We start from the raw sequence: 10,325 nt of genomic DNA on the forward strand, positions 1-10,325 counted from the left end.
AAAACGTTATTTATTTTTGCAACAGAAAATAAAACTGATTGCATATCAAATGCATTTTAACACTTAATTCTGATTTGATATTTTACACGTGTGCCAAAATATGCAATCCTGCTTTTTGAAAAGCATTTTTAAAAACTGAAAATATCCGTTTTATTCAAATTCATTATGCGCATGATATTCATGTGCGTAATAATGTTTTCTAGTCCTAAACTATTTGTACGCAAATGATGAGATTTGAACTAAAAAAAGAAGAAGTTTGAAGTGAGTGTAGCGTATGCGTGTGTTTTTGAGCGACAGAGCTAGAGAGTGAATCTATAACTCCAGTTGTGATTTATAACTTTACACTTAGTTATGTCAGGTGTGGCACAGTTGCTGTAGCAATGAACGTTGGACCAAACTCTTTCCGAGTAAGAGGTCAAAGAGCACCTCGCATTACTTCCTTTAACACGAGAGACTTGAGACAGAAAGCTGGTGAGTAGCTGAACACACAACACTGTTCTCGGTTCTCTCAACAGCGTGGAGGTCTTAAATCATACAACACGACAAACTGTAAGAGAGCAGGAAACAACAGAGCTTTGACTCAATTTTATCTTGTGGATTAGGTGTAATCTGTTTTATGGAGACGTTAACAGGGCAGATTCAAAGCCGTTGAATTTTTATGGGTGATCACCTTCCAGCAAAGCTCTGTTTACAGTATAAAGCATAGAGCACACTGTACGCGCAGTTTGAGTATAAATGTGTATCATTTTAATTTAGCGACTTCATGGAATATCGTTTTTAATGATTAGTCACACTGTAGAACTGCGGAGATGTCGACTGTGGTGGAAAATATGAGAAATAAGTGGAAAGAATCATATATACATTTTGCCTTATATATTTTGATTAACATTAACCATTATTACTAGACAGGCTAAATCAAAAAAGTAGTTAAAATGGTGTTGTATTTTAAGGTTAATCTACAAATACTACCGTCATGTGAAATAGAACAACAGTAATAAAGGTATTAATAATATAAAAATATAAATAGCATAAATCGTTTTTTTTTCACAATACAGTAACAAGATATGGACAGTAACAATATATATTATTTAAATGAGAGTTTGTGACGTACTGCTCATGTGACAATTGTCATGAAAATAATGATTAATCTCGAAAAAAGGTTTGTTCACATATCATATTAATTGTCCCTACGTGCTTGCATCAAAATAAGTACAATGCACTTACTGTGGTCATAATGGACTACAAAACACTTTGGCTGCTATCATGCATAGGTTATTGGTAAGTTTAAGGGCTGGTTAAGGTGTAATATAAATGTCATTACAGAAATTAATTACAGATGTGATTACATGTAGGTATTTTTAAAAAATATAAGTACACAGTAAAAACATGTATGTACACAAGAAGTGCACTGTAGTAGCTAAGGCCACCTAATATGAAGTGGGGTCTGAATGTTTGTTCACATAATATATGTATGTGTAATGTGTTTATTTATTGGGTATAAAAATACACACACATGCATGTATACATTTCATAATAAAATATTGTTTATATATGAAACATATTTATATTCAATATAGAATATTTGAATATAAATATATATAAATACATATTAATATTGTACATATAAATGCAATATTTTCTAAATATAAACTGGATGTGCCTGTATTTCTACATGCATAATAACTATATACATGACACTCAAATATTATGCAAACAAAAACTTTTATTTTGTATGCGATTAGTTGCAATTAACTGTTTGACAGCACTAGTCAATGCATTTTAGGGGTCAATATGCAATTTTTTTTTTCTTGGGGTGAAATATGAAACTGAAATGGCAGGATTTGTGAGATACACACACACACACACACACACACACACACACACACACACACACAGATAAATGACTGTGAGTATTAGTATCGTATGTGATATAATATGATGCTAATATAATATTCTGGAATAAAAGACACTCACCGTACTTATTCCTCGATAATCTCTTGCTTTGCACACAAATTTGTATACGTTGACTAACACAGTATATGTAAAGTACTTGATTTTCATTTCAAACTGTAGTGTTCTGTTAGTGCAAATTTAAAATGAACATATTTTAATATATTCAATAAATCTAAAAAAAAGGATATTCTAGATAAGCAAAAAAATGTAACAAGCTAAATAATATGCCAGTGGGGTAAGCAAAACAAAACCTAATATAAGATTATTTGCTTGCCCTATTCTAAGTCAAATTCTGACGATAATTTTTACTTAAGTGATAATTCTTGATTTAAGAATTATGAAATAAATATGCGTTTAATATAAATTTGAACAATGACATTGTCTTTCATCTGAAATTTCCAGTCAGTTAAGAGTCTAAAAACCTTAAGTATGCACCTATATTCTTTTACAGTACCTCTTTAAGTTTCAGGGGCTTCAGTTTATTTAATGAACCCGAATGGGCTCTAGAAAAATCTCACAGCCAGACTCACTCGCTCACAGTTCACCTGTGCAGTCAGACCCATCGGTTTCATTTATCCTCACAGCAGTGCTGCTGCTGAGTCTCCCTCATTTGTATCTCAGGCTCAGGGAGGAGAATACAGCCTCACGCCCTTATTTGGAGCTAGAGAGGGTCACATGATCACAAAATGGTGGAGGCTCTCGGCAGTGGGTGAGCCGAGCATCCCTGACGCTGAGAGACACAGACACACATCCATGATCTGAAAGCCAGGGCAGGAGACAGAACTGTGCCTCAGCTGTGGTGGTGAGTGGGTCATTCTAGCGGGGGATAAAGGAAGCATTTTGTTGTTAAAACCCTAAGCATTGAGACGGGAAGGAAAGAGGGAGGGATGGGAATTTGTTTGTGATGCATCTTTCGGTGGCGGAAGAGGTTTAGCATCAGCATCCTTTATAATGCAAGACACGGGCAGTGGCTTCTGTTTGCTCATGTATCATAAATGACGATGTTCGTCTTGTCGAATACAGGCTTAATAAGTCTATGCACAGATGACCTGCTTTGGCCAACATTCAAATTCATGGCTCTGTATGCGAGGCTCATTTATTTGCATACGTGTGTGTGCGATTGCGTGTTTGTAAGCGCGGTGTGTGTGGACACTGAGGCGGAAGAATGATTCATAAAGAAGAGAGGAGAGAGAGAGAGAGAGAGAGAGCAGAAAAGATGGGTTGACGATGATGATGATGATGATGATGACATAATGCCCGCCCACTTTTCCTGTTTCCTGCTGTGGAGGATGGATGGATGGATGGATGGATTAATCCAGCGTCTTGATGGAGGGAGAGAGCAACAGACCTTTCCACTTTCACCCCTCACCCACTCTCTTTTCTCTGTTTGAGAACTAGCAACCATCTGGCGGTCTGTTGTAGACACTCCCGAGAGACAGGCTTCCCTTCTCACGTGGCTCTGTGTGTGCATGTGTGTGTATGCATGCGTAGATTCACACATGAATTCACACTGCTTGGAAATTCGTTAAAGCAATGGTATGGATAGCTCTTTATAGCCGATGAGATTATACAGACTGTGTTTTCTGTTGACAGTCGGTTTGTTGCGTATTGCAGATGAAGCAAACGCAAGACTGATATTGCAACATATTAAAAAGCTGCACAATTTCCGGATTCACAGTATTATGTGCGTCTACTCCGCTTGAAGCTCGTTTGAAACGGCCACTTGTCTGTGAGTCCTTGGTTTGTAGCTCTAATTTTAAATCTGTAAAACCCGTAACTGGATAATTTATTCTTATTCTTATTCTTGGTTGTCTACGTTAAAAGCAATGCACGATATATTATCATAATTATTTTATTGCCGTTTTAATTATTTGTTTGTGCAATGCATGTTACTAGAAGTCTTTGTAGAAGTATACTGAAAGTACTCCACGATTTATGATATTTAATAATAATAAGAAGAAGAATTGTTGGCAAATTCCAGATTGAAGTGGGCATCCCTATTTCCTACTCCCTCGTGAAGGGAACATCCTACAAATGCTCTTTATTATTTATTGTTATATATTTAAGTACAATGATGGTGATGATGATCTATACATTTATGTCTCATAGTTCCCCTTCTGGCGATGTGGGGATGGACCAGACTCATGAACACAAGATGAGTTTCGAGGGGGCGGAGGGTAGACCAGGTGAGACTGACATACACTCAGAATATCACAAGAACACCTTTACAAAGACTGTAGGACAGGCAGGAAGTAACATTCTCTCCTTCTATACATTCTTATTAGGCTTTACATGGTTTAGTAAAGCTGGGCACGCTCCTAAATCTTGTAGATTCTCGAACAATATTCAAATAAACCAATCTGAAATAGCATGATGAACAGATAATTTCCTAACTGTTTATTGGTTTGCCTGTTGAATCCATTAGCTCCACCCACCTCCCTGCCCCTGCAGGGCCAAGGGGGCGTGGCCTCTCAGAGGAAGAAGCTGTCAGCTCCTCGTATAAGTCTATCATTGGACCAAAGTGAGGACGACCTGTTCGACACACCAGATGACCTCGACATCAATGTGGATGATCTGGACACCCCTGATGAAGCGGATTATACAGACCACGAAATTGACTGGGAAGGTAGGACATGAAAACGTGTACACAGCTGTTTGATATAAAAAAGAAATTGCTAATGTCTTGATCTTTTTCAGAGCCTCAAGCGTCCCAGAGTGAATCTGTTAAAGAAACGGTTGAGCCCATTCCCACATACAGCGCTCAGGAGGAGCGGCAGGACTCCAAACTCTGGAGAACCGTTATCATTGGAGAGCAAGAGCACCGCATCAACATGAAGAGCATTGAGCCTTACCAAAAGGTCATATCCCATGGAGGTACGTCAACGGAATATCTCAAAGAAAATGCAAAAGAATGTTTCGGGTCAAATGTGAAGTAAAGATGCTTCACACAGGGACTCTTTTCTTAGTGTGCGAAGACAAATGTTGGAAATGCATGTGTGTTCCTACAATGGAAGTTTATGAGCTTTTAATGAAATGTTTGTTATTCAAGCTGTAATGTCTTAATCATCCATTGCAACCACATCATTTGCACAAAAAAGATTGGTAGGCGATATGGTTACACTTAATTTTAGGTAATTTTACACTTTATTTTAAGGTGTCATAATACAAAGTAATAACTTAATTGTGTACTTAATAGTAGCCATTGTACTTACGTTAAACAAAGTGTACTTACCATGTAATTAAGTTATGGAACAGCCTGTACATACAGCTTTTAAATATATAGATGCAATAAGCAGCTGGACCGTCACACAGCTACTTCCACGCTTAAGTACAATATTGATGCACTTTATTTATTTTTACTTATTACATAAATACTACATACTTGTTATTACATAATTAAAGCTTTCCAATCTACTTAAGTAGGACATATGCCATTTTTATTGCTAAAACTTATTGTTTCCTTACATTTCCTTATTCTTAATTGATGGTTGTATTCCTCATTTGTAAGCTGCTTTGGATTAAAGCATTTTCTAAAAAACGCATTTATGATATATTCAGATATACTTTAATATCTGTTGTCTATTACAAATCAAATAAGTGCGTTAAGAGACAGCCTACTCACTTTAAGTACACCTAAGTGGCATTTTATTGCATTAATTTATTTCATTAATATTACCTGCAAGCACATTAAGATTTGAAGTACACTACATGCGTACATTTGATACAGTTAAGCACACTTAACTGCAGCGATCCTTCACATTGTTACCCACAGGGTACTATGGCAATGGTGCAAACGCCATCATTGTATTTGCTGCATGCTTCCTCCCCGACAGTGACAGAGAGGACTATCATGAGATCATGGAGAACCTCTTCTTGTGAGTCCATGAGGCTTGTTCAACCTGACCTAAAACAGAATAACGTTAGCTATACTGAAAACCAATCACTAAATAAACGTGAATCGTTCCTCAGGTATGTTATCAGCACACTAGAGCTCATGGTAGCAGAGGATTACATGATTGTGTATTTGAATGGAGCGACTCCGCATCGGAGGATGCCTGGACTCAACTGGCTCAAGAGATGCTATCAGATGATTGACAGGAGGTGGATATTATACTCATGGATATACTATATACGCAATACACAATGTGTATTAAAAAAAAGAAGACTAATGTTGTTGTTTACGCTTTTTCAGGCTTCGAAAGAACTTAAAATCTTTCATCATCGTTCACCCATCATGGTTTATTAGGACAATTCTAGCTATAACGAAACCGTTTATCAGGTATGGTCACGTGATTTATATTTATTCTTATACAGTAAATCACAGTTGAAATAATTAAATAAATAGGCAAATTAAAAAAACACATTGATTATTTATTTTTAATATATTAAAAACTGTTTTTTTAAATGCAATACAGATTCAAAGTATTATTTTTTTATGGTATATCAGATAAAATAAATACAGCCTTGGTAAGCAATTTTTTTTTTTAATAAAATAAATAAATAAATAAATAAATAATAATAAATAAGCAAATGTGTCCACATTTTTGACTGGAACAATAGAAAATATTGTTTTTTTGGAAACAAACCTAAATACAATTAATTTGTAAATGTTTTCCAGCTCAAAGTTCAGCAGTAAGATCAAGTATGTGAACAGCTTGGCAGAACTAGAGGAGCTCATCCCGATGGAGTACGTGCACATACCTGAGTGCATCGTCAGGTGAGCCACACATTTAATTGACATGCATATATAAATCTATGGGAACTATTTTAGGCGCTGCTCTGCACAGAGTAAACAAAGGAGGAATCGAGGCACTAATCAGCTGCACTCGTACTGTGAGAGCGAGACGATGGCAGACAGCTGTAGCTGAAGAAGAGGTGTTTATGAAAATCTGTACAGGAGTTGTGACTCAATAATTTAAAACCCGTGAAGACACGTTTCTATGGGAACAGACATTTAATATGCTGGGGTGAAGGGTAACGTTTATACGCTTTACCAGGAGTCCTCAACCTTTTTTGTCTTACAAACTCCTATAATTTGAACCATTTATGTCAAGTAAACATAGTTATAGAATTTTATTATTTTTGAATATATAATTGGAGTAAAGTGTAATTTTTCACTGTTTTTGACAGTTAAATTTAAAGAATGTCTTTGAGCTAAAATAAGTTTATCTTCGCCTCTCTAGACTGGATGAGGAGTTACGGGAAGCAGCAGAGAGCTCGAGGTGAGTGTGTTTCAGACCTTTGACTCTGTTTTTATGACATACATACATTGCTTTGGCTATATAAAAATGTCTTTTTCATTTTTTTTTTATAAAGAATCAACAGTTTTCTCCAAGGAAGTGAGAATCCACAAGAATCAATGTAAGATTTCTTAACCATTTCAGCATATTCATATTTTTATTATTTTTTATTTTAGTCTAAATGAAATCCCAACATACGTTTGCTACATGATTAATCTTGTAAAAAATTCCTCTGCTGATATCATCAAGAAGTAATGTTGACAATAAAACATAATGTTATAATGTGAGATGCTCTCTATAATTCTCGTGGTATAGGTATAACACTCACTTTTGAAATATATCAATAAAGAAAAATGAATTCCGTTCCATGTAGACTTTAACGCGTATTCAATTATTTTTCCGATGTTTTTGAAATAACGCTAAAAATATTTGATCGATAATGATTTTCTTTTGAAACATTTGTTTCAGAGCTCAACCGAATGCGAGCAGTTCATAAGAGCCGCTGGCTGCGGGTGCAAGAACGTTGCGTCCGTGAAGGTTCTGAGTATTTCAAATTGTAATGATTGCACACTGACGTGGATGCAATAATCGCATAAAATAAGAGAAAAGGGTATTTTTGTGCTTCGGTATCTCACAGTGCTGGGACGAATAGTGCAGCACCATATGTTCTTTAACACGAATCACCTCAAATGTAATAATTCTTCTCACAGAACAGTAGCTTAAACCAGCGCAATGCTAAGATCATTCTTTGTCTCTTATCGTCTTGCGAAAGTTTCTCTTGTTACTTGAATTATGCATGAGAGGCATTTTAGCAATAATATAATGTTGTACTTTTTCCCCTTTAGGCTCATAATTTTTACCGTCGGGTATTTTTCTTTAATTGGAGCATGCATAAAGGGCAAAATTCTGTCACTTCAGCTGCTCTGTATTAATATTAGTGCATGCACTCTCAATGCGTAGCACCCTGTTAGCGCTAATGCTAACTCTCTACCCTCTCATGCTAACTCGAAGACTCGGAGACAGAGAAAATAGAGCACTAGTTAATTATTGCCATTGTAAGAAACAATATGAGTCAGGTTTGAATTTAAACAACACCTCATATCACTTTATACGGATCAGTTCAAAATCAGCAGGGAGAAATCATTTGTAGTTCTTAAATGTCAAGTGTGTTGCGCTAAAATGCTTCCTCTGTTGCTTTAAGACCAGGTTGACTTCCTGAAGAAAGTAACATAAAGACTTTTGTGGCTCTTTTAAAACATTTGTGCAGTCAGTTCTTTTCAAACATCAGTTGACATTGCCACACTTAAAGACATTTGTGAAACCAAGTGCTTGCTAATATAAACTTCTTGCTTAATTCTTTTTAGTTAGGAAGTAATTCATCCACTTGTTTTTCCTGTTGGGATTTAACAAGTCTTTACCAAAACCAACCAGCCACAAGGTTAACTATAGCATCACAAAACTAGGTAAAAATCTTATGAAGTATTGTGAATGACAAAATCTAATAACTCAAAGATTAGATTGAAAGATGTTGAGACTGTTGATATCACGTATATATAATTACGGATTGTAGTTTTCAGTTAGCAATTTTACCGTTAAATAATCAATTTTGAAATCAAATTGAAATTCACAATGAATTATGGTTTAATGAAAGCATATTTTGCATTGATCAACAACCTTGTGCCTCACAGTAGGCCTATCCTTAATGGTTTATATCTTTTTAAGGTATTTTATAAGTTATTATAAGTCAATTCTTTAATGGAGAAAATGAACGCTTTTATTCTGAAACCCAGAAAATGTTCCTTTTGCTCGTATTTTCAGGGATTTTGAAAGCACCAACTCTAAATATTAATCGGTAGTTTTGAATAATACCTCAAATTATGCGACGCTTGTGGAGAGGTGCGCTGGTACCTTTCCAAGCAATCAGGCTTAATACACTGCCCCCCGATCAGTGACATGAAGAAGTCTCTTTGGAGCCACCGGGGGCGCTGGAATGACACACTTCACCTTTAAGAATCAAGCCATTGTGATGCATTAGCTGTTCTTGTGCTCACAACACTCAAGTCAGTCCTAGGTGTTTCAGAACTTTGATGTCTTTTTGAGTGTTTGCCATGTATAAAGGTCAAAATAGTTGCCACAATCAAAGATCTGTCAAATCCTAAGAGCATGCCGTTTCAGAGGTCTTCACGTTCCGTGTGACTGCTCTGTCTACTTTTGAGCTCTTGTGTCAGTGTGTGAGGGTGTGTGTGTGTGTGTGTGTGTGTGTGTGATTATCTGTTTATGTGTTTACATGCTGTTAGGTCTCCCAAGTTCTTCCTGCTAACAGGTTTGGGAACTAAAATAAAGGGACTTGAAAAGATTGCTGTAAAGCACAATATTCAAATTAAGTGTGTGTGAGTATATGAGAGACATTGTGTGCAGGATTGTGTCACTGCATGTGTCCCTGGTTGTTGATATATGACCCTTTTAGACTGAAATTCTACTGAATAATATGAATAGAGGAAATTTGTTCCAGAGGCCTTCTCCAGCAGAGCATATTGAGATTGAGATGTATGTCATATTGCAGAGTAAATCAATAAATTAAAATTCTATCTGAGCAGTTGTGTTATTGGTGCTATTTCATGCAATATCATCATACCTATATAATTTCTTGTTAAAATCATATCATGTTTTATTGATATTTTTATTGTTATTTTATTTATTTGATATTACAGTATAAATTCAATGTAAATATTCTGAATTAATTGAATTTTACGGTAGAAAACTCCACTTTCCAACACTGTCAAATTCTTTAAAACGCACATTTGCTATTAATAAAGTTTTCTTTTAGAACAGTTTACACAATAAAATTATTGTATTGATTATTCACAGTTATGTTACCCATTTTTTTAATACTTTTGCATTTTATTTTAAGGTAAATGGAAATGTATGCATAATGTAGGCCAAGGTTTTTTTCTTTTAGTGCAGAAAAGCAAAGCTTATATAATCACATTCAAATGTAATATAATTCCTTTAATGTCTTTTTATTATTCGGATGGCAAAAAATGCAAAGTATTATAAACTTTGGTTCAATACCATTTTAATACTTTGGTTTGGAATTACGATGACGGCACAGATGTAACTGGAAAGACAAAA

The 10,325-nt window shown here is 35.5% G+C and overlaps 1 protein-coding gene across 3 annotated transcripts; it reads left to right on the forward strand.

The window, feature by feature from the left end:
- Nucleotides 1–423: 423 nt before the first annotated feature.
- Nucleotides 424–9,786, forward strand: prune2 (prune homolog 2 with BCH domain). Of its 3 annotated transcripts, XM_043239418.1 has the most exons (12): nt 2,876–3,489; nt 3,568–3,682; nt 4,063–4,139; nt 4,379–4,579; nt 4,651–4,827; nt 5,726–5,828; nt 5,923–6,054; nt 6,146–6,232; nt 6,572–6,670; nt 7,137–7,175; nt 7,270–7,314; nt 7,662–9,786. In XM_043239418.1, exons 3-12 carry the CDS (start codon nt 4,085–4,087, stop codon nt 7,687–7,689), a joined length of 966 nt encoding a protein of 321 aa, XP_043095353.1. In that variant the 5' UTR covers nt 2,876–3,489; nt 3,568–3,682; nt 4,063–4,084; the 3' UTR covers nt 7,690–9,786. The 3 variants fall into 3 exon arrangements, with proteins under 3 accessions (XP_043095355.1, XP_043095352.1, XP_043095353.1); XM_043239420.1 differs by lacking the exons at nt 2,876–3,489; nt 3,568–3,682 and adding an exon at nt 424–471; XM_043239417.1 differs by lacking the exons at nt 2,876–3,489; nt 3,568–3,682 and adding an exon at nt 2,546–2,755.
- The last annotated feature ends 539 nt before the right edge of the window (nt 9,787–10,325 follow it).

The sequence above is a fragment of the Puntigrus tetrazona genome, chromosome 5, assembly GCF_018831695.1.
Source record: "Puntigrus tetrazona isolate hp1 chromosome 5, ASM1883169v1, whole genome shotgun sequence".
NCBI classification, from domain to species: Eukaryota; Metazoa; Chordata; class Actinopteri; order Cypriniformes; family Cyprinidae; genus Puntigrus; species Puntigrus tetrazona.

Excerpts from the sequence above, each read along its gene's own strand:
- prune2 (XM_043239420.1), top strand. The coding sequence starts at position 4,085 with ATGGACCAGACTCATGAACACAAGATGAGTTTCGAGGGGGCGGAGGGT. Across the intron at positions 6,233-6,571 it reads ATAACGAAACCGTTTATCAG|CTCAAAGTTCAGCAGTAAGA; the intron begins GTATGGTCACGT and ends AATGTTTTCCAG. Across the intron at positions 7,315-7,661 it reads GAGAATCCACAAGAATCAAT|AGCTCAACCGAATGCGAGCA; the intron begins GTAAGATTTCTT and ends CATTTGTTTCAG.